Below are 24,231 nucleotides of genomic sequence, written 5' to 3' on the forward strand. Positions count from 1 at the left end.
GGGGTCGGTGGGCGGGCCGGGGCGGGGCTGGGCGATCCCCGGCGCAGCGTTCGGGCTCGGGGCATTCTGAGCTTCGGGAGCCGGGCGGGAGTAGCAGGATGGCGGCGGCAGCGGGCGAGGCGCGCCGGGTGCTGGTGTACGGCGGCAGGGGCGCGCTGGGGTCAAGATGCGTGCAGGCGTTCCGGGCCCGCAACTGGGTAATTCGGCCGGGTCTCCGGCGGCGGTAGCGGGCGGGAATGCGGCTGACTAGGGAGCAGAGGGCCCTGCCCGTGCAGCCCCGAAGCCGGAGCCCCTGCGCGCCCCCAAAACAGGAGCGCTTGCACGTGCTTGCACAGGTCTGCTGTTCCTGACTACGAGTGCGTGCTCACGCCCCGGGTGCCGGCCTTTGCTCTGCAAGGAGGTGGGGGTCGGGCCGCTCGCTCGGTCTCCGCCGGGCCCTGCAAGTCGGGGAGGGCTCCGGAGAGCATTCCAGAGGAGAATGAAGAGGAGCGGGTTTGAGGGTGCAGGGAGAGACGGTGAGAAGGACGCTCTGGAATTTGCCTGGCACGGGTTACTACCTCTAAAATCGTGAACTTACTGCTTAACGCCCTCGAATCTCAATTTCCCCATCTGTAAAATGGGGATGTTGTTAGTAGCTGTCTCTTAGGGGGTTGTGCGGATTGAAGGAGATCATTGGTGTGGTTTTAAAGTACCTGACTCGTGGTAAGAGCTGTTGAAAGGTTAGCTATTAGTATTATTGTAATTAACCCGATCATTTAGCCAGCCTTGGACGCGATATTTTGAAGGCTCGCGCTGCAAATGCTGGTGGCTTCTTCGTTTTGAAAAGATTTCAACTACTTTGCGTAATCGGATAATGCTCTCTGCAGGGGGCAAGTAGGAGTGGAACTGACCTGTGGTCAGAGACCCTGACCCCAGCCGCGAGGCCGGGCTCAGCGCATTCCTGGTGGAGGTTCGCCTTCTGTCTTCTTGCTGCAGCTGTCACTTGCACAAAATGTCCTGGAGCTCTGGGGAGTTTCCTCTGGAGGGTTTAGTTAGTAGCCGCAGGAGCCTGGGTCAGGGTGCGCAGGAGCGAGGGAGAGAGTTTCCTTCTGGTTCAGAACCTCGTATAGGATTTAGAAAGGATTCTAAATGCACCACCGGCTTCTACTCTGATCTTGGGAAGACTGTTGGAGGCGTCTTCCAAGGTCTGCGGAGGTGAGCGTGGGAACAGGTAAGGAGTGCTGGCCGCGGGCGAGGCACTGTGTTCCTACATACTCTTAATTTCATTTACTCTTCCCCAGACTTGAATATAGTGGATTCTGTTAGTAACTGTGTATTCAAGAGGGGAGGCTTGTGGGTTCCGCTGGTTGGGGGCACTTGGCACCATCTGGCAAGCTGATTGACCTCTCACTCTGTCTCCCCTACCCTATCTCTTCACTCTTCATTTCTAGGAGCCCTGGGAGGGAGGGGCTGGGATACAACCTTTTCTTTGTGTCTGTATCCCCTGTGGCTGGTGACATAGAAGTAGTGAGTGTTGAATGAATGCTGTGTTCTTCAAAGCTTGTGGTAGAGATACTTATCTGTGGGGCCTGCAAACCTTGGGTCTCTGGAACTTTCTGAGAAGGAACTGGGTGTCACCCATGCCAGGAGCTCTCTCAGTTAATTTTCACACTAACCCTGTTAATTGTTAACAATTAACAGGCAGGAGAAAGGCACTGGTTTGTGGGATGAGGACCCAAAGCCATTCCTCTGTGCTTGAGGACAGGGGTCCGAAAACTCTAGCCCTCCAAGGGCTGGATCTGGCCTGCCATCTGGTTTTGTACACCTCGTGATCTAAGATTGTTTTCACATTTTTAAATGGTTGGTGGGGGGAGAAAAATGAAAAGAATACGGTTTTGTCACATGTGAAAATTACATGAAATTCACGTTTCTGGAGTTTCAGAGCCTGAAGTTTTACCGGAACGTAGCCACGCTTGTTGGTTTATCTAGATTGTCTGTGGCTGCTCTGGGGTTTAAATAGCAGATCTGAGCCTTTCGACACAGACTGTATGACCAGCAAAATGTTTGGGCCTTTATAGGCGAAGATTTATGCAGACCCCTGGTGTAGGGGGTCTCTGGAGGTAGATGGTTTGGCTTCAGAGGTGAGAGGGGAGGAGGAAGGTGAGGTGTTTGGAGGCCGATGGGCTGGGCTGGGCTGGGGCTTGGTAATGGGTAGGCTGACTGAAGCCAGATGTCCCTCTAAGGATGGCGAGAGGTCAGGAGTGAGATCCTTTCTCCAGTGGGTTTTCTTTTTAAGCCTCTTACCTGTCTCCATTGCCCCCATTTCTGGGTGTGGCTCTTTAATGGAATTATAGCTTACTGTCTCTTGACCAAAGCTGTTTTCTCTTCTTGCTAGTGGGTTGCCAGCATCGATGTGGTGGAGAATGAAGAAGCCAGTGCCAGTGTTGTGGTTAAAATGACAGACTCGTTTACAGAGCAGGCTGACCAGGTAATTCCAGAAAAGGACCCCCATGTTTGCAAGCACTGTGGTAGGGGGACCATGGAGGGGGAGAGGGGAGTGGTTTCCACCGGTGACATGTTCTTTTTTTTCAACTGGTATCCTCTACTTACGAAAGCCATTTGAGCTCATTGAGGGAAATTTCGAAAAAGTAAAAATAAAACAAAAAAATGCAAAGAAGATAAATTACTCATAACCCATTTCTGGTTACCTCACTATTCACGTTTTGGCCCATTTTCTTTCTTTCTTTTTTTTTTTTTTTATTTAAGATTTTATTTATTCATTTGTCAGAGAGGGAGTGCACAAGCAGGCAGAGTGGCAGGCAGAGGCAGAGAGAGAAGCAGGCTCCTCACCAAGCAAGGATCCCGATGCGGAACTGGATCCCAGGACCCTGGAATCATGACCTGAGCTGAAGGCAACGGCTTAACCGACTGAGCCACCCAGGCAGGCGTCACTTGGCCCGTTTTCTTGTCTTTCCTATGCATACTATATGTTTTTAGTTTCATAAGTTGAGATAATCTTGTATTTTATATTTCATGGTGAGCTTTTTTTTTTTTTTTTTTTTGACATAACACCTAATTTAAATACTTCAGATCACTTTTAAAAAACTCTCTGGTGGTGCCTGGCTGGCTCAGTGGATTAAGCCACTGCCTTTGGCTCAGGTCATAATCTCAGGGTTCTGGGATCGAGCCCCACATCTCTGCTCAGCAGGGAGCCTGCTTCTGCCCCCGCCCCGCCCGACTCTCTGCCTACTTGTAATCTCTGTCAAATAAATAAATAAAAAATCTTAAAAAAAAACCAACTCTGTTGGCATGTGATTTTTAATTTCCTTAGTTTCCACTTCCTGCACATGTAAAAGTTTTGTAGTTTTTCTTTTCTACATTATCAAGAATCCTGTGGTGAACATCTTTCTCTCCATCTCTGCTTACTTAGGATGCATTCTAAAAAGTGGAGCCCCCCAGTTCAAAGCATGAATACTAACAAAAGAGGTTATTTTTAATTATAAACTGATAGCTTATTGAAAACCAGAAGTCAAACAAATATGTGAAATACCCGTTTCTCCCTATGATCCTGCCACTGCCTGGAAGCAACACTGTTGACAAGTTGATGGCCATCTTGGTGTAAATATCAGAGAAGCCCCTCAGTGGTCCAGTCTTTCCTGAAGAGCTGTTCCCACAAGCTGTTCGGGGGACTGTGCTGTCTGTGGTTCTCACGCTGGGGCTATAGCCCACATTCCCAAGGAGATCTCCACATCGTTCTTTGTGTGGTGTGCCATACTTCTGTGAGCACTCTGTGAAGCAGGTGGGCAGGTGGGGATAGACCCATTTTGGAGCTTGGGAGACCGAGTTTCAGACACTGAAGTGACATGGCGAACAGGCTGGCTGGTGGTGGATAAGGAGCATGGATTTTCTTTTCTTTGATTTTTTAAAAAAGATTTTGGTTGTTTGACAGACAGAGATCACAAGTAGGCAGAGAGGGGAGGCAGAGAGAGAGAGGAGGAGGCAGACTCCCTGCTGCACAGAGAGCCTGATTCAGTGCTCGATCCCAGGACCCTGAGATCATGACCTGAGCCGAAGGCAGAGGCTTTAACCCACCAAGCCACCCGGGCACCCCAGAGCATGGATTTTCTAATAAGAGACTTATCGGGGCTTCATTGGTGGAGCATCTGACCCTTAATTTCTACTCAAGTCATGATCTCGCGGTCCTGGGATTGAGTCCCACATCAGGGTCTGAGCAGGGAGCCTGCTTCTCCCTCTCCCTCTGTCTTTCACCCCCTCTGCTTCTGCTCTCTATTCTGTCAAATAAATAAATAAGATCTTAAAAAAATAAGATCTTAAAAAAAAATTATTCATGTATGATATAGAAAATTAAGTAAAGCAAAAAGAAGGGGGGGGTTTAGCCCCACTATGTAGTTAATGTTTTGTAGTATTTCCTTCCAATCCATTTCTCCAAATGTATGCATGTGTAAGTCTAAAAAATGAAAAACAATAATCCAAACTGAGCATACTGTCTTGCTCATTTGCTCTTTCTACAGCATCCGTTTGACAGAGGTTAGGATGCAAAAAGCCAGCTGACTTATTCCAGAATATAGATTTTTGTTGTTCTTACTTTTCTTGACATGATCCTAATGTTTGCTGAACCCGGTGATTACCCGTTGGCCTTAATGGGCTTAATAATAAAACCCAGCTAGGCAATGTTACATGTCAGGCTCTGGTCTAAGTGCTTGATTCATTTTAACTTGCTTAATTTCTGTTACACTCCCAGAACAAAGTTTCTGATTGATCTCTCTTTTCAAAATGGGGAATTTGAAGCAGAGAATGTCTCTGGCATTTGCTCAAGGTCAAACAGGCAGGAGGTGGCAGAGTTGGGATTTGAACCTATGCAGTGGGGGTTTGATATCTGCACTCTTGACTCCATGCTAAGCCGCCTCTCACAGCAGAGCTCCATGTGAACCAAGTAATGAGAGAGAAAGTAAATACAAGGAAGCACCTGGGCTTGGGTATCAGCAGCTCTTCTGTCTGTGTTCATTGTCTTGTCTCTTCCTGTTAATTACAGGTTTTTGAGGTCATGTGCGTTTTTGAAATTGACCCTATCTGAGACTTGAAAGTGCATTTTATTTTATTTATTTTATTTTTAAAAATTTTTTATTTTTTTAAAAGATTTTATTTATTTATTTGACAGAGATCACAAGTAGGCAGAGAGGCAGGCAGAGGGAGAGGGGGAGGCATGCTTCCGCTGAGCAGAGCCCAGGAAACTGGAACTATGACCTGAGTCGCTGAAGGAAGAGGCTTTAACCCACTAAGCCACCCAGGCACCCAATGCATTTTAAAGAGAAAGATGGAGCAATGCCTTAGTTATTACAAGTTCAGACTTTAAAACCTTTAACCCTCCCTAACCCCCACTCACTCACTTAGTTAAGAATTTCTGGAAAAACGACATGACATCCAGTTTTTGTTTTTAAGGCTTCAGAAGAGGAAATTCAATCCTAATATGAGTAAAATTGACCCCCGAGGCAGGAAATTCACTAGAGACAGTGAGGAGATAAGATGTGAGAAAGGCATTAAATCTTTTTTTTCTTTTTCCTTTTTTTTGGTGGGGAGAGAGGACAGAGGGAGAGGGAGAATCTCACATGGGGCTTGATCTCACAACCCTGAGATCATGACTTGAGCGGAAATCAAGAGTCGGAGGCTTAACCGACTGAGCCACCCAGGCACCTAAAAGGCATTGTCTTTGGAAAACTGTTGGGCAGAGAGTAAAATTGAAGGGGGAGGAATTTTAAAATGCACAAATGTAAAAATAAGTCAAACAGGTGCATTGTTTCTGTGGGCTACATACTTCCCTGAAGAGTAGAACATGCACAGGGCTGTGTGTACATATGGATATTGGAAGATATCCAGCGTCTGGCAGCTGGGATCTGGGCTCTTGGTAACAGGACTTGGTTTAAGAATGAGAGGCCGGGGGGCACCTGGGTGCCTCAGTGGGTTGAAGCCTCTGCTTTCAGCTCAGGTCATGATCCCAGGGTCCTGGGATCGAGCCCCACATCGGGCTCTCTGCCTGTCGGGGAGCCTGCTTCCTCCTCTCTCTCTGCCTGCCTCTCTGCCTACTTGTGATCTCTGTCAAATAAATGGATAAAATCTTAAAAAAAAAAAAAAAAGAATGAGAGGCTGGGGCAGCCTGGCAACCAGCATTAACAGGAGGAAGGTCAACAAACGTAAGGCAGGATTAGGTGAGACACTCATGAATAGAGACCAAGGGAAATTCAGGAATTTCTTAAGAGGAAAGATGCAGGTATGGGGTGTAGGGAGAAGAAAGATTGGTTTCCATTGCCCAACCCTTCTCTTGGAGGCAGTGATTGTAGTCCTTAGAAACTGATGGGGAGGGCTGCCTGGGTGGCTCAGTGGGTTAAGTCTCTGCCTTCAGCTCAGGTCATGATCTCAGGGTCCTGGAATCGAGTTCTGCATCGGGCTGTCTGCTAGGCAGGGAGCCTGCTTCCTCCTCCATCTCTCTCTCTCTCTCTCTCTCTGCTTAAAAGAGAAAAAAAAAATTGATGGGGAAAGAGGTGGGGGACTGAAATGTTGCCACTGGTAACACTTGCCACTTGGGTCAGGTCATCTTAGCCGTTCTAGAAGTGCGAAAGGGCCGTGTGATTGATGGCCAGAATTGCCTGTCTTGCCAGATTTTTGTTCTGATAAATTGTAACAAAAGGACATGTATATATTTTCAACACTTCAAAAATTTCAAACAGAAGTAGAGAGATCAAATGAACACCATGTACCTGGTATTGACCAACATTTTGCGATTGACTTTTTATTTTTTTTAATTGAAGTATAGATATTTTTTATTGCTCTTTTTAAAAAATATAATTTTTCACTGGCGTTTTGATTTGGAGTTGCACTTATGGGGATTTTTGTATGGAGGGGAGAGAAGAATTGATTATCTCAGATAGTGTTTCTGTGATGCGTGAAGAAAGTCTGGAAAGAAATATACCAGAAGGTTAGTTGTGGGCAGTGAAGCTCTCGGTGAATTCTTTAAATTTTAAAGCTGTCTCCTAACTTTACTCCCATTGTTTTATTCGAGGCATGCTTAGGTCCCAGCCTTTCAGGATGTTGCAGAGAAGACTCTAGATTGCTTTATAAAAATCACACTGAAGTGTCGTTGGGTTTCCTTATCCAAATGCTTACTGTAGATTGGTGGTGCATCCAATCTTTCAAAGTGTTCATTGCCAGGTGCTGTTAACTGGCTTTGAAACAAAGTGAAAAATAAACGGAGGTGTCCATGAAGATGTTAGCCTGTTTAGGATTACCTGACAGTTTATGCACTTTTTTGTCCCTTTCATTTAAGGTGACTGCTGAGGTCGGAAAGCTCTTGGGTGAGGAGAAGGTGGACGCGATCCTTTGTGTGGCTGGAGGCTGGGCTGGAGGCAATGCTAAATCCAAGTGTGAGTCCTTTTCTGCATTAATCATTCATTCCACTCTGCTCTTTGTCCAGCTGGCACGGATTGGGTCCATCCCATGTGCCGGGCCAGATGTTTTCTGTATTTCTTCCAGAAGCTTTGCAATAGCTCTGAAAGGTAGGGATTAACCTCCCATGTGACAGATAAAGGAAAAACTTCCCATAAAAGGGGGTTAGGGAAAAGGGACGCTGAGTTTGAAGTTTAGAATAGAAGCAGAAAGAAATCAGTATTGTGTCCACCCTAATCTTTCAGGACCTCTTACTGGGAACTGGAGGATATGTGAGAAATGGAGAGATTCTTCTGAAAGTCAGACTCAAAACTGTGTGTGTATTAAAGCTGAGTATAGAGGTACCTAGATGGCTCAGTCGGTTGGGCGCCTGCCTGCCTTAGGCTCCCTTCGTGATCCCAGGGTACCTGCTCAGCAGAGAGTCTGCTCCTCCCTTTCCCTGCCCCTCCCCCTCCGTGGGTGCTCTGTCTCTCGATTTCTCTCACTCTCAAATAAATAAATTAAAAAAGGTTACTTAATGGGACGCCTGGGTGGCTCAGTTGGTTAAGCAGCTGCCTTCGGCTCAGGTCATGATCCCAGCGTCCTGGGATCGAGTCCCACATCGGGCTCCTTGCTCCACAGGGAGCCTGCTTCTCCCTCTGACTCTTCCTTCCACTCTGTCTACCTGTGCTCGCTCTCACTCACTCTCTCTCTGACAAATAAATAAATAAAATCTTTAAAAAAAAAAAAAAAAAAAAAAAAAGGTTACTTAAAAAAATAAAGCTGAGATTCACAGACCTGTACCCCTGGGGATAAAAATATATGTTTATAAAAAATAAAAAATTAAAAATTAAAATAAAGAAAGAAAGAAAGAAAGAAAGAAAGAAAGAAAGAAAGAAAGCTGAATATATTCTTCAACTTACTATGGAAATTTTCAAGCATACAGAGAAGTTGAAAGAACAGAAGTTGCAAGAAGTGGGGCGCCTGGGTGACTCAGTAGGTTAAGCCTCTGCCTTTAGCTCAGGTCATGATCTCAGGATCCTGGGATCGAGGCCTACATTGGGCTCTCTGCTCAGCAGGGAGCCTGCTTCCCCCTCTCTCTCTGCCTACTTAGGATCTCTTTCGGTCAAATAAATTAAAAAAAAAAAAGTTGAATGCACTGTGCCCTTACTTATGTATAAGTGTAGGAGTTAAATTTAATATGTATATATATTTTAGTTGAAAATATATTGTAGTTGAAAATATAAACATCTGGAAATAATAAAATATTAATGAGATTTTTATGGTTGCCTGACACTGAAACATTTTTAAAAACGTATTTACTGGGGCACTTGGGTGGCTCAGTGGGTTAAAGCTTCTGCTTTCCACTCAGGTCATGATCCCAAGGTCCTGTGATTGAGCCCCACATCAGGCTCTCTGCTCAGCAGGGAGCCTGCTTCCTCCTCTCTCTCTCTGGCTGCCTCTCTGCCTACTTGTGATCTCTGTCAAATAAATAAAATGTTTAAAAAAACCTCAAAATATATTTATTTACTTATTTTTCTTCCTTGTTATGATTTGTGTACGTATCTAGATTCAGTAATTAACATTTGCTGGACTCCTGCTCTCTTGCTTTCTGGTGTGTGTGTGTTGTGTGTGTGTATTTTTTTGTTAACCATTTGAAAGTACGTTGACATTGTGCCACTCTTTGGCATGCATCTTTAGGGAGTAAACCCATTCTCCTACATTCTCATAGTACCATGGACCTCCCTAAGAAAGTTAATAATAATTCTATTAAGATTACTAATACTCAGGCTGTATTCAGATTATTCAGATTCCTTAATTTATTCCAGACTTTGTATCATTTTTTTTCCCCCACCTAAATATTCTAGTCAGGGTTTGTGCATTGCATTTTGTTGTTTTTAGTCCCTTAATCTAGAATTTTTTTTTTTTTCCCTACGATAGACTTGGTGTGTTCAGAGCATTTTTCTCATAGACTGTCCTGCATATTGAATTTGTCCATTTCTCTAAGGTGTCACGTTCCTTGTTCCTTGTCCATGGTATTTCCTGTGAACTAGAATTTAGATCAAGAGACTTACTTAGATCCAGATTAAGTATTTTGGAGGTGAGTGTTCCTCCTGAGTGATGTGTGCTTCATGTGACATCACGTTGGGATACTTAACGAGGTCAGATCATGTTGCCACCTACAGTGATGTCCGTTGGGTGCTCGGTTAAGGTGGTAGCGAAAGATTGCCATTGGGAAGGTAACGTTTTCCTGCTGGTAGTTAGTGATTGTGGGATGCTATGTGGGCATTGTGTGTGAATGTCCTATTTCTAAGCCCCTTGAGGGTCTCAAATTCCCCAAACCTAGTGGTATTAAGCCTCCATTGATAATCTCTGCCTGAGTCAGTGGTTTTTAAATTCTGTCATTCCTTCTATGTGTATCAGTCAAAGCTCTGTAAAAAAGGAATTGATTTCTCTGTGAAATCAATTACATGCAAAATTGTTATTTTGTGGGGTGATCAGATTGGCAAAACACCCTCATAGCCTTTTGTGTGTTTTGGAAACAAGAATTGATGACTTTTTTTTTTTGGTCTAGTCCTTTGTAGCTGGGCAATGCAGTGCCCAGGTTATCTCCGCCTGATGACCCGTCCTCCTGTATCAGGCCTTTTCTCTCTGGCCTGTGGCTTCTTTCTGTCTTGCCTGGTGGGTGACAGGATGTACATTAGCACTTATTCCCCACCACATCTCAGGCAAGGCCAGAGGGTGAAAATAAGCGTGAAGTGGTTGTTTTATCAGCTCTCTTTCAAAGAATCTTTAAAGCTGGCATTAAACTTTCAGCCATAAAAAATGTAGCTCTATAAAATCCCTCTTTATGTCCATGCAGTACTAGTCCCTCAGATTTTTATTCCAGGTAGAACCTGACTTAGACGTACAGGTTCTTACTCTGAGTCTCTTGCCCTTTATAAAGAAGAACAATTTTTTAGTTAGAGCCAGTCCGATGTATTACTTAACATGTGAGGAAGCTGAGACTCAGGTAATCCTGTGGTCTGGCTTCGAACCCGAGTCTCTGACTACAGGTCCTGTGCCGTTTGGACTGGACCTTGTCGCTGGGGACTGGGAGGGGAGGAGTGGCTGTTGGGGCCTCGTGACGCCTCGTGAAGTGGAGCTCACCTTCCACTGTCTTCCCTGCAGATGCCGAGCTCACATGTTTTTCTTTCTCCACTCAGCTCTCTTTAAGAACTGTGACCTGATGTGGAAGCAGAGCATGTGGACGTCGACCATCTCCAGCCACCTGGCCACCAAGCACCTCAAGGAAGGAGGCCTCCTGACCTTGGCTGGTGCCAAGGCTGCTCTGGATGGGACTCCTGGTAAGCCTTCATTTCCCAGTCTGTGAAAAGGGAGCACTCCCCCTTCCCTCCTGTGCTGCTGGGTGCGTCCCTGAGGTCAGGGACCTGGGAGCCTCTCACCCTGCAAGATGCTTTACAGCTGGGTGGAGTTGGCTTCCTTGAGGCCTGGATCTTTTTAGGGGGAGGGCTTCTGACCCTTCTAGGTGCATTGTCTTCATGTTGATGTGGGGACAGAGTCCTGGAATCTGGCATTCCCACTGGCTTCCCATGTCAGAGATCTACCCTTCAAGGTGTGGTGCTGAGCTAGATACTGATCAGTTAATAAACACATTTTATCCTCACGGCAGAGTGTCTGTGTGTCCCTGGGAAGCAGCTCAGCCTCTGGAAACGGAGGTTGTAGGGTAAGAGAAGCCAGCAGTGGTTTCTCCGCCAGAGCCCAGGGGCTTTGAACAGATTCTTTGATGTCTTTGACCAAATTCTGCTGTAGTTTCTCTCATCGTAAGTGGCAGTAATGCCACACCGATGTGTAGCCATGAGGCATTGGAGGCATGGACGCGTATCCAGTGCCCAGCGCGGGCCCAGCCCTCTTACAGCTGCTCCTGTCCTCTTGTGTATATTCTCACTGAATCCTGAGGGGGGTGGTTCTTCCCTTGCCTTTAACAGGCAGGCAGGCAGACTGGAAGTTCAGTGAAGTGATGGTCATGATGGCATCAGTGAACTGCAGATTTACTTTGAACCAAAACCCTGGATCCTTTCTAAATTGTGTATCTTTTCTCCTGCATCACATAGATGTGATGTTGGCATTTTTCCTTGGCATTTTTACTTCCTCTTCATTTCCTGGGGCTGCTGTGACAATGGACTGTGGCCTCAGGGGTTAAACAGAGAAACTTATTTTCTTACAGTTTCTGGGGCTGGAAAGCCTGAGACGGAGGTATTGGCAGGCTAGGTGTCTTCTGAGGCCTCTCTCCTTGGCTTTCAGATGGCGACTGCTCCCTGTGTCCTCTTGTGGTCTTAACCTTTGTGTGTCTGTCCTGATCCCCTCTTCTTGTAAGGACATCAGTCACATTACTTGAGGGCCCAAAGGTTTCACTGTAACTTCATGACCCCTTTAAAGACCTTGTTTCCAAATACAGTCACGTTCTGAGGTACCACAGGTTAGGATTCCAACATACGAATTTTGGGGGTACAAGTCAATCCATAACTCTCCCTTTGGCTAATGAAGTTTAAGTGGGGTAGGGGAACAGCACAGAGAGGCAGAAAGTGTCTCCCTCTGCTACCTAAGTAAGCTCTTCTCTTAAAAAAAGGAAGGGAGGTTTTTTGGGGAGGAGGTGCTTTTTAGTAAGTGGTAGAGACCTCGAGCACCTTTTTCAATTTTAATGTAAGTCACTGAAGTGTAAGGCTCTTACAAATTAACAATTTCTTGGCATTCATTTTCATATTAGATGTCTTGGAGCCTGTGATCTTACACACCCATGGCTCTTGCAGTAATTATAGCTCTGTAAATGTTAGGTGTTAGTTTGGTTGAGATCTGATTTTTATTAAAGGTGACATAGAACAGAGGCACTAGAAAGTGAGTAGAGAAATGAGTAAATAGCTTGCCATTTAAAAAAGAAAACCCTATGACCAAAAGACTGATTTTTCTAAAGAACAACAGTCTTTTCCTTTATTTTGGCTTTTAAATACCTTTTTTATTTATAGTTTTGGATATTGGCTAAGACTGCATTGTTTTGGAACCACACTGATTGGTTTTCTGTTGTGGTTTGGTCGCTTACTGTGCAATATTTGGCAAGTTATTTAGCTTATCTGAGCCTCAGTTTAGTCATCTGTAAAATGGGGATAAATAATTGTACCACCTCTGTGTGGTAGTTGAGACTTGTAAATATCTTAATGGATGTAAATGGCTTAGAAAGATTAAATTATAGAGTCAGTGGTCAGTGTGAACTTTCATTATTATTTATTCCAGACTGATATTAAAAGCCCAGCTATTTCTGCTTCATGTATTAATAAGCTTGTTCATGTTTAAGTTCTTAGTTAGATGTTGTTAAATGTATTTGAGTCATGAGGTCTTTTAACTTTGATTCAGATCCCAGAGTAATCTGGGGAAATCTGTGTATAATTCAAAAGTAACTGACGAATAGGCTTAGTGGTCCTTCAAGCACAAGAAAGATTTTTGTTTTTGTTTTTTTAAGAAAGGTTGTTCAAAGGGTGGCTGGGTGGCCCAGTGGGTTGGGTGGCTGCCTTCGGCTTGGGTCGTGGTGCTGCGGTCCTGGGATCGAGCCCCACATCAGGCTCCCTGCTCAGTGGGGAGCCTGCTTCTCCCTCTCCTTCTGCCATTCCCTCTGCTTGTGCTCTCTCTCTCTCTGAAATAGATAAATAAATAAAACTTAAAAAAAAAAAAAAAAAGGAAAGGTTGTTCAAAATTGGAGAGTTTTCTCTTGGAAAAGTACTCAAAAAACCTCACCCTTCAGTGTCCAGGCTTATATCTGTAGCATCTCCTGGTGGATAAATGATTAGAAGGAAGGTGATTACTTGTTTACCACCTAGGGACCTATGCTGCGTTTGGAAATCAGTCTTTAGGGAGTACACTGATCATTTTAATAATTGGGAGGAAAGTGTTTATCTTCCCCGTGAATGCATCTTGCAAATGATCCCCTTAACCTACATTGTGTGGAATCCTGTGGAATTAAGTCATAAGGGTCCCTGGTAGCTTGTTGCTGGTTGCTTGTTTCTTTCTTCATCGTGTTGTTTGAATGGAATGAGGAGGGGGCCCTGCATGTCTGCTGGGGTCTGGGGCTGCGTGCGTAAGATTCATGTGCTGGTTAATTTTAATCACGCAGAGTGTGTTAGATCTTTATATCACTGTTGGTTTCCTTCCCCAGATGAGACAGAGAAGCCAGAGATGGCGAAATCTTCTTGTGCTTCCCAGTAGCGCTTTGAGACCTTGACCCTCTTTTGCAATTCAGGGTTGCTGTTGGAGAGTGTAGTGATTGGTTCCTTAGCTGGGCTGTGGTCCGCACCTCCCCTGGATTTTTGATGCCTTCTCATCTGTTAATACCTTGAACAGCATGCTTGCTGGGTGTTTCTGAGAAGGCTGCTGATCTCCAGAAGAAATAGTGGTTTTTTGAAGGAGGAGAAGTGTTTACTTGCTTGGTTGTTGTTGGTTAGAGAGAATCTTCACCTGGATCCGGTGGGGAGAGAGACCGGGTTCTTGCCACCTGTCTGTGGGACAGACGGAAACCGGACCTAGTGAAACGCATGGCTGGCTTCATTCAGCAAACATTCTTCACCGACCCGGCGGGAGGAAAGGAAGATTAATAGATTGTGTGTGTATCCTTAAAACGTGAGAATTGTTCAATTGCTATTCCTTATAAACAGTGAGTGGGGCACACTACTGCTGTCACTTTGACAGGAAACGTTTATTGAGCACCTGTCTTGGGCTGAACCCACAGTCAGGTCCTTTGTCTCCATTTTCCAGATGGGGTAACAGGATTAGAAAGGTTTTGAAAACTTGCCTGTGATTTCTTCAGTGGTGAGTAGAGGAGCTGGGACTTGAACTTGGGCAGCCTGCTCTCCAGATGACTGCTCCATCTCACCCTTGAGCACGTATTGATCTGAGGGTTTAGACGCAGCTCTTGCCTGGCCTCTAACCTCGATGCAAGTCTGTGTGTGAGCCTGGGCACGTTTCGCACCCTGTCCGCACCTCGGTTTGATCAGCAGTAAAAATAAGATCGACCTCATGGTTTTTATGATAAATGTGAACTGTGGGGTGAGTAACAGGAACACTTGAATATTATGTCCCTTTCCCTTTCTCTCTACAGGTGTCCATCCTTCTCTTCCTCCAAGACTGGCGCTATGGTCTCTGGACACATTCGTGGTGGCCACTGGTCACTGAACTGTTTTCTCCCCCTTCCCCAGGGATGATCGGCTACGGCATGGCCAAGGGCGCTGTACACCAGTTGTGCCAGAGCCTCGCCGGGAAGAACAGCGGCATGCCTTCTGGCTCTGCAGCAGTCGCCGTGCTCCCGTAAGTGGTGGGGCTTCCCGGTCCCTACCCACCTCTGCCCCACTGCCAAGAGTTAACATTTGAGTAGCTTTCCACCGGGAATTCATGTGTGCTGTTGTCTTGGCTTCTGGAATTTGCCAGAGGCCCTGAAGATGCTTCTTCAGATGTTGGGCTAGTCCCCGGGCTATCCAGAGTGACTGATTGGCTGAGGGGTGGGTTGGTCTGTCTTGCCTTTGTTCTTTCTGGGTTTTTTTTCCTTCCCTCTATCTGTCCCTCTGTTCCTCCTTATTAAACGTAGCCTACACATTTTATTTTGATAGGTACAGTTCTTTTAAGTTAAGAAGGTCAGTGGAAGAGAGATTGTATTTAGTGTTTGTGTGGGTGTGTTTGTGTGTGGTAGGGGCTGGGGTCTGAGGGAGAATGTGGGAAACTGGGAGATACTCCTGTTGGTGACCAGGAAGAGGGTCCCTCGTCAGCCGTCCCAAGGCAAGGCAGCTGCTTTGGAGGTAGAGTTCCTTCCTGCTGGAAGGATTCCAGCACCAACTGGCTTGCCTCTTGCCTGCAGTTCTCAAAAGCGGACATTGGAATTGAGAGGGTCCTGGGATTTCTGGTTCCCTTTCACTTGTGAGCTGCTGTGAATCTGTGACCTGTTCCCCAGCTGTTTTTTGGTTTTTTTTTTAAGCATTTATTTATTTATTTATTTATTTATTTATTTATTTATTTGAGGGAGGGAGAGAGAGAATAAGAGAGAGTATGAGAGACGAGAAGGACAGAGGAAGAAGCAGACTCCCCGCTGAGCTGGGAGCCTGATGCGGGACTCTAGGATCATGACCTGAGCCAAAGACAGTTGCTTAACCAACTGAGCCACCCAGGCGCCCTCCCTTACTTAGCTGTTTTGAATGATTCCTGAGGTCTGAGTGTTCTTGGGAGAGTCATACCTATCTGCATTCTGTATTCTCTTGTTGAAAATCTCGAGGTTTTATAGAAAACAGCCACAAAAACGAAGGATGAGACTTTTTTCCCATACTTAAGGGAATACTATTTTTAGTACCCTTAAAAAATCCTGAGAGATGAGTCTGCTACGTTTTAGGACATGGAGTAAAGATAAAAGCAGCAAAACAGTTTATTTCATAAAGACGATACTTAAGAAATGACAGGACTGTGTTTTAAAAAAGACTTTTTCGTTTTGTTCCTGTCTGCCTGGAAGGTGAGTCATGAAGCACCACCCTGAGTTAGGTTTGGACATGATGTCTATAAGTGTGGAGGGCTCCCTGGCTTCCCTCTGACTGTCCTCATGGGACCTTTCTGTGTAAGTGTGGCCACCCTGTGGCCACCCCTGGTGCCAGAGGCTCATCGTGCATGTTCCCAGCCGAGGAGGATGGGGTGGCTATAATTTGGAGAGCCAGCAGGTACACACAACAGCCCCGTGTCTGTGCCCTGCAGGGTGACCCTGGATACCCCAATGAACAGGAAATCCATGCCTGAGGCCGACTTCAGTTCCTGGACGCCCTTGGAGTTCCTAGTTGAGTGAGTACTGACATGGTGTCATAATATGGGCACCTGCCTGCCTCAGTTGTCCACCTTTTATAGACTGGAGGACAAGCTATGTTCTCTTAGCTAACACACGGCTCTGTGAGGTCACCAGGCCCCCGAGGGTGTGTCACACATCTGTGTGAATCTTAGAGGGGGCTTGATAGTGCTGACCTCTGAATCTCGAGCTGACCGGCCTGAGCGCATTGTCTCACTGCTCCAGGCCTCAGTTTCCCCATCTGTATAATGGAGTCCTTCATAACTGTGAGGGGTATTACATGTGGGAATGCTTGGCTTGTCACGATGTCTGATGCATGCAGTAGGTGTTCCGTAAACCTCTACTTCTGTTAACATTGTCATCTCTGCTTAGGGGAGCAGCAGTCTGGGGGTAAGATGCTGATCTAGGGCACATCAGGGCTCCTGTGTCTGCATTAGCTCTGAGACACAGACCTACAGAAGGTGTCCTATGTTCCCCAAATCCCATTCAGCCCTTTGTGAATTTGGGTGGCATTTGAAGATCACAGAGAAAGAGTGAGTTTTCTCACCCTGTTGTGTGTGTCTAGATCTCAGTTCCCCAAAGCCCTCCGTGTGGTAAGACGTACTCCCTGAGCACCCACTGTGGGCCAGATGCTGTGCTGGGCCCTGGGCAGGGAGATGGATAAGGAGCAGTCCCTGCCTTCACCGAGCTGGGGCTGACCATCCCCCGCCTGGCATCGGTATGGGCCAGGTTTGGGACGTGCTTCTGGCCTGAGGTTCTCTTTTTCATTAAATTGAGAGATACCAGGGACTTTTATCTGATGTTTGGGACTAGTTTTAAGTAGTCCTTTTTATGTGCCAAGCACCATTTTAAACCCTTAACTATTCTCTTATTTAATGTTCATAGCAAGTCAGTGGCGGAAGTGCTCTCATCTTTATTTAAGGTTTGAGGACTTGGAGCCCTGGGGGCTGGGGAGTAAGGAGCATGCCTAAGATCAGGTAGCAGAGCTGAGATTTGAGCCGAAGGGTGTGGCTGCTGAGCTGCTGAGCCGGTGGTCTTAATGGGGCCCACAGTTCTTTCTGCCTCCCAGAGTTTGAATTGGGTTTTGCATTTAAGCTTCTTTTTTAAAAGCCAACACTTCCCAACGACATCCATGACCTAGGTTCTAGATGCAACATCTGGGGTCATGTGTGTGAATTAGAGCCAAGCCGTAGGTCCACAGAGGTGGCGGGGATAGCCCTCCTTTGTCCCAGAAATCACGATACCATTTGTGGGATTTGAAAACTCACTTGGCAAAGTGGCATGAAATGTGCCTTGAATGTCTGGAGCTTGGTGTTCTCCCTCTTCTACGGCAGACTAATGAGGAAGATGAAATAAGACAGTTTGATACATGTGTAAGTAGCACACATGTGCTGACACATCCAGCCTCAAAACCAGTCTCCTTCACAGACTTCCCTAAGCCTTGCCTGGCCCCAGAGAAGGGTCATGGATGTTATGTCAGGGAGTTTCAGCCGTGCTTTGGTCTTTCGGCTCATGTAATAACGGCTCTCGGCTTCTTCAGCTGTCAAGAGTGGGCCCTCGAATGACTTGACATTGAATGTCAGCTCTGGTCAGGTTACTGATCGGCACTGAAGAATATCCCAGGACCTCCTGAGTGCTTCCCAGTTAATGAAGGTGCAGAGTCCTAGCTGGCAAATTGTCCAAGGGACCATGCAATCAATGTAAATGTTCGAAAAATTATCAGCTACTTGTTATACCTCGTGAATGTGCTGTGTCCTTTTTAATTTCTATCTTCTTAGAGGTCTTCCCAAGCAGGGTTCCCTCCCTCCACACAGAGTGTTAATCCCCCCCCATTCCTGCTTTTAATATATTGTATTTTAATAGTCTGTTTTTTGGTATCTTTGCCCATTACTGTGGGTGTTCCATTTTTGTTTTCTTAAAAAATAAAAAAATGAATTTCTTTTCTTTTAAATTTCTAGGAGAGTAATAGAGTAAAATATATCTCTTATCTCTTAGAATTAACGAGTTAAGGTTTCTTTTTAGTCACTTAAAATCACAGTGCTGGGTTATAAAGGATTCCAACAATGAAGAAGAATACAAATGTACTTAAGTTAAAATCTCGCTGAATCCTGCCACTTGGAAATTCGAATGAATATTGAGATCACGGGGGGCCTGGGTGGGTGTCTCTGTGGCTTTTTCCACGGCTGCTGCTCCTCTCCTCTCCCTCCAAGCCACGGGTGGGAATAGAAGCATGTGTTCAGATTTTTGCTTTGAAAATGTAAAGCTGATCTTCTGTGTTCTAGAACCTTCCATGACTGGATCACAGGGAAAAACCGGCCGAGCTCAGGGAGCCTGATCCAGGTGGTAACCACAGAGGGAAAGACAGAGCTTACCCCGGCGTATTTTTAAGCTTCATCTCAGTGCCTCCTCGGGACCTGCCAGATGAGTCGTCTGTCTCAGCGTGGCTGTGTCCAGCCCTGTGTTTTCTCTAATCCTGTTTGTGGTCCGAGATAGCGAGTCCTGTTTTTCCTCTTTCCCAATGTGCATTTTTCCTCCCCGGACAATGTAAAATGTTTATGGGAAATAAAAAAGATACATGAGGGTGGAGGCCCGCAGATGGCACGTCTGTCTGGGTCAGCGATGCGAGTTTTAGGAGGTGTTGAGTGGGCCCTTCTTGTATCTGGGTCATCTTGAATTGCATTTGAGACTCCGATCTCTGTCCCTGATGGTGGCTGTTGACCCGCCTGCCCAGTTCAGAGGTTTGTTGATACAGGAGATGTTTTGGGGGCCTGAGTTATTTTTGAATGTGAAATTTATGTCATGGATATTGTTGTTGGAGCCTCAAATTTAACTGCCTTACAACTCCTTTTGTGGTGTAACTAAAATCCCGTGGATTCTGTTCAGATACCTTTTTCCTGTACAGTTGCCAAAAGTGCAGCAGAACTACTTGTGTTCATTCGGAGTTTATCTTGCTAATAAATGCACTTCATTTATTGTGTCGTCTTCTTTCATCAGCCGCGTCTTAAATACAGATACAGATGAACCTACAGCCGTCAGGGTGAAGGGGAGGACTCAAAGCCCAAGATAAGTTCGTTCTTTCTTAAAGATTTTATTTATTTATTTGTCAGGGAGCAAGCGAGAGCACAAGTAGGGGGAGCGGTAGGCAGAGGGAGAGGAAGAAGGAGGCTACCCCCTGAGCAGGGAGCCCCACGTGGAGCTCGATCCCAGGACCCTGGGATCCTGACCCGAGCCGAAGGCAGACTCTGAACTGACTGAGCCACCCTGGTGCCTGCTTTTTTGATTCTTTTAAAAAGATTTCTATTGAGGTAAAATTCAAATAACAAAATTAAGCATTTTAAAGCGGAAAATTCAGTAGCATTTAGTGTGTTCACAGTGCTTTTTAACCACCACCACTGTCTAGGTCCAGAGTATACTCATCACCCAAGTGAAACCCCATCCCCACTGATCGGTTGCTCCTCGTTCCCCATGTGTGCCTCCAGGCCCTGGCAACCACGAATCCGCTTCCGGTCTGTGAAGTGGCCTGTTCTGGATTTGTCATGTGAGTGGAGTCCAGTAACGTGCAGCCTTTGGTGCCGGGCTTCTTGCTCTGCCTATTTTCCAGGCTCACCCACGAAGGAGCAGGTGTCCGTACCTCGTTCCTTTCTGTGGCTAACAGTATTTCTTTGTCTGTATAGACTGCAATTAATTTATCCCCTCCTGAGTGGATACATTCGTGGATGGTTTCTGCCTCTTGGCTGATGTGACTGGTGCTGCTGGGAGCATTGATAGGGGGACCTGTTTTTAGTTCTTTTGGGTAGAGTGGGGTTGCTGGGCCATTTGGCAGTTCTGCATTTAACTATTTGAGGGGACTTTTTGGACCCTTGATGCTGTACTTTGTGGGGACCAAGGGCAAGCCACCCCAAATGGGCCATTTGGGCCTGATGCATATTTTGAGCTGAAGGCAGGTTAAGACCCCATGAGCTCAAGAGAAACTTGGGCCCCTCCCTTAACTACAGAGAAGAATCTAAAGTGGGCATCTTTCCCTGAATAAGGGTTGTTAGCAGAGAAGTTTTATCTGAATGACCCATCTGTATGACAGGGCAAACATCGAATTACCAAACATCTGCTGTTCTATTGCCTGTGAATCACATGTTTTCCCTTAGAAAACCCAGACCGCTACCCCCTGCTCCTTAGTTCGGGATGACTTATGTAGCTCATTTTGCCTGTCTCTGGAATTTCCATGTCTTGTGTGGATTCCCCATACATGTATTATTAAATTTGATACCCTGTTAATCTGTTTTGTGTCCACTTGGTTCTTAGACCAGCCTGAAGGACCTTTGAAGGGGACAGGATATTCTTTTTTTTCTTTTTCAGCGTAACAGTATTCATTATTTTTGCACCACACCCAGTGCTCCATGCAATACGAGCCCTCAATAATACCCACCACCAGGCTCCCCCAGCCTCCCACCCCCTGCCCCTTCAAAACCCTCAGGTGGTTTTTCAGAGCACATAGTCTCTCATGGTTCATCTCCCCCTCCATTTCCCTCAACTCCCTTCTCCTCTCCATCTCCCCATGTCCTCTATGTTATTCCTTATGCTCCGTAAATAAGTGAAACCATATGATAATTGACTCTCTGCTTGACTTATTTCACTCAGCATAATCTCTTCCAGTCCTGTCCATGTCGCTACAAAAGTTGGGTATTCATCCTTTCTGATGGAGGCATAATACTCCATAGTGTATATGGACCACATCTTCCTTAACCATTCATCCGTTGAAGGGCATCTTGTTTCTTTCCACAGTTTGGTGACCATGGCCATTGCTTCTATAAACATTGTACAGATAGCCCTTCTTTTCACTACATCTGTATCTTTGGGGTAAATACCCAGTAGTGAGTGCAATTGCAGGGTCATAGGGAAGCTCTATTTTTAATTTCTTAAGGAATCTCCACACTGTTCTCCAAAGTGGCTGCAGTCTCTTCAATAAATGGTGCTGAGAAAATTGGACAGCTATATGTAGAAGAATGAAACTTGACCATTCTCTTACACTGTACACAAAGATAAACTCAAAATGGATAAAAGACCTCAATGTGAGACAGGAATCCATCAGAATCCTAGAGAAGAACATAAGCAGTAACCTCTTCGATATCAGCCACAGCAACTTCTTTCAAGATATGTCTCCAAAGACAAAGGAAACAAAAACAAAAATGAACTTTTGGGACTTCATCAAAATCAAAAGCCTCTGCACAGCAAAGGAAACAGTCAACAAAACAAAGAGGCAACCCACGGAATAGGAGAAGATATTTTCAAATGACAGTACAGACAAAAGGTTGATATCTTGGATCTATAAAGAACTTCTCAAACTCAGCACACACAAAACAGATAATCATATCAAAAAATGGGCAGAAGAGGGGCGCCTGGGTGGCTCAGTGGGTTGAGCCGCTGCCTTTGGCTCGGGTCATGATCTCAGGGTCCTGGGATCGAGTCCCGCGTTGGGCTCTCTGCTCGGCAGGGAGCCTGCTTCCCTCTCTCTCTCTGCCTGCCTCTCCATCTACTTGTAATTTCTCTCTGTCAAATTAATAAATAAAATCTTAAAAAAATAAATGGGCAGAAGATATGAACAGACACTCTCCAATGAAGACAGCCAAATGGCTATCAGACACATGAAAAAATGTTCATCATCACTAGCCCTCAGGGAGATTCTAATTAAAACCACATTGAGATACCACCTTACTTACACCAGTTAGAATGGCCAAAATTAGCAAGACAGGAAACAACATGTGTTGGAGAGGATGTGGAGAAAGGGGAACCCTCTTACACTGTTGGTGGGGACAGGATGTTCTTGGTCCCTGACAGCTTCAAGGTGATGGTATCCAAATTTTCCAGGAAAGCAGGAAAGAAGGTGGGAGCTCAGGAAGGCGGAACCGATTTGTTCAAATCCCCCAGGGCTATGGCCTGAATGTTTGTGTCCTCCCCATCTCATTCCCAAACACTATGCTGAAATCCTCGTACCCAGTGCATTGGCGTTTGGAGGCGGGCCTTTGGGGGGGCCCTCTTATGTATAGGGTTAGCACCCTTATAAACGTGGCTCCTATGAGATCCCTGGCCTGTCCCAACGCTGAGATCCAAGTCAGTGACCCCGAGAGGGCCCTTACCTGACCATGTTCCTGCCCGGATCTCAGACTTCAGCCTCCAGAACTGTGAGCCGTACCTGTCTGTTTACAAGTCACCCGAGCCTGTGGTGTTTTGTTGTGGTGCCCATGGCACTGCATGTCTGTTCTGGTGAACCCAAGACGGACAGTTTCCATTCTTCATGTGAAAAAACAGTCCCGTAAGTTAAGCGGCTCTCCAGCGGTATAATTAGTTTCAGGAGAGCTGATTTCATTCCACTTGGCAACCAGAACTTAACGATTGGTTATTTAGGCGTGATTCTCCTTCCTTAGTGATGTGCAAAAAGATGAGAAGGAGCAAGCGGTGAGGAAGAGGGAATGTTTTCTTTCATGCTTTAGCTTACCGTTCAACAAGTAGTTTCTGAGTGCCTCCTACGTCACAGGCTCTGGTCTGTGACACACAGGTGCCTGAAGGAGACAAAGACTTCTGTCCTTAAGAGTTTCATTCTGTACATTAAACAGTGTACTGGAACCTGGATATGTGTAGACTATGTGAAAAAAGTAGAGCCTGTGTGTGTGGGGGGGAAACATGCTAAAGGAGTGTTGGGGTGGGAGGGGCTTACAGTTTAAGGTAGGGGGTGGTATGGGCTGACTGTCCTCCCCAAAATTCCTGTGTTGAAGGCTGATCCCGCAATGCGGCTGTAATTGGAGATGGCCTCTAAAGAAGGTAATTAAGGAGAAATGAGATAATAAAGTAGGGAGAATCTGGATCCCATATAATCAATGTCTTTATGAGAAGAGACACCAGAGAGCTCTCTGTGCTCTTGCTTTGAGGAAAAGCTGTATGAAGTTTTGGAGTGGGGAGACCTTCCCCTGTGCTACAGTCCTAGCTGGATCGAGATCAAGGTGACATGTGACAGATTAACAAGAGAAAATGAAATTTACGGGGCATAAATATAGAAAGTCCACACAGGCAGCAAATTCCAGAGACAAGGAGGCAACAGGAAGCTTACAAGAGCTAAGGAGAGAGCTAGTGCCTGGGGATACAAAGAGAAGCTCATTAGCAGGGAGAGGAGTGGAGATGTCTGGGGAAACAAGGTTGCCCTTTTATGCAGTTAAGTTCTTAGGTGAAGGGGAGTGTCTGTTTTAGGCTCTCTTTTCTGATGTAAATTTAGGCAGCTGTAGGGTAGGGGAGCAGAGAGGTTTTTCCTGAATCTGTTGGGTTTTTATTACTTTTAACTCAAAACTATCTTTATGCCTAAGTGGCCAGTCTTGGGGCAGCCTGCCCTGGGCCCCTGCAGCTCATAAGGCAAGAAGGTGGATGTCTGCAAACTAGGAAGAGTCCTGGAGCAGAATCCTAATTGACTACTACCTTGATCTTGGACTTCAAGCCTTCAGAAATTAAACTGTTGGTTAGGCCACTCGTTGGTGGTATTCTGTTACAGCAGCTAGAGCTGAGGCAGACAGTGAGTAGGGACCTCGTGTTAGGAGGTGACATTTGAGCACATCTTAAAGGAGGTATAGAAGTTAGCCACTCATTTAGGTTTGTTTCTCACTTCTTAGGTGAGGGAACCAGGCAGTGCAAAGGCCCTGAGGCAGGAGTGTGCTAGGCATGGCTGAGGAGGCCTTGGTGGTGGAGTGGAGTGGTGGGGAGAGTGAGGGGCAGCTGTAGATGAGGCCAGAGACATGAGCATGTGGAGCACAGGTTCCCAAACCATCTCGGTTCATGGTGCCCTTAGTGTCTTAGTAGTTTTTCACAATGTCTTCCATCAAAGGAAATACAGAACAGTGTTATTATTTATTTTTTTTTAATTTGACAGAGATCACAAGCAGGCAGAGAGGCAGGCAGAGAGAGAGGAGGAAGCAGGCTCC

At 45.9% G+C, this 24,231-nt stretch overlaps 1 protein-coding gene across 1 annotated transcript; it reads left to right on the forward strand.

The window, feature by feature from the left end:
- Window positions 1-37: 37 nt before the first annotated feature.
- On the forward strand, window positions 38-19,246 carry QDPR (quinoid dihydropteridine reductase). The gene is made up of 7 exons (XM_059165021.1): window positions 38-197; window positions 2,375-2,467; window positions 7,319-7,415; window positions 10,623-10,763; window positions 14,658-14,766; window positions 16,189-16,272; window positions 18,556-19,246. Exons 1-7 carry the CDS (start codon window positions 99-101, stop codon window positions 18,659-18,661), a joined length of 729 nt encoding a protein of 242 aa, XP_059021004.1. The 5' UTR covers window positions 38-98; the 3' UTR covers window positions 18,662-19,246.
- The last annotated feature ends 4,985 nt before the right edge of the window (window positions 19,247-24,231 follow it).

This window comes from Mustela lutreola, chromosome 1 (assembly GCF_030435805.1).
Source record: "Mustela lutreola isolate mMusLut2 chromosome 1, mMusLut2.pri, whole genome shotgun sequence".
Lineage (NCBI taxonomy): Eukaryota > Metazoa > Chordata > Mammalia > Carnivora > Mustelidae > Mustela > Mustela lutreola.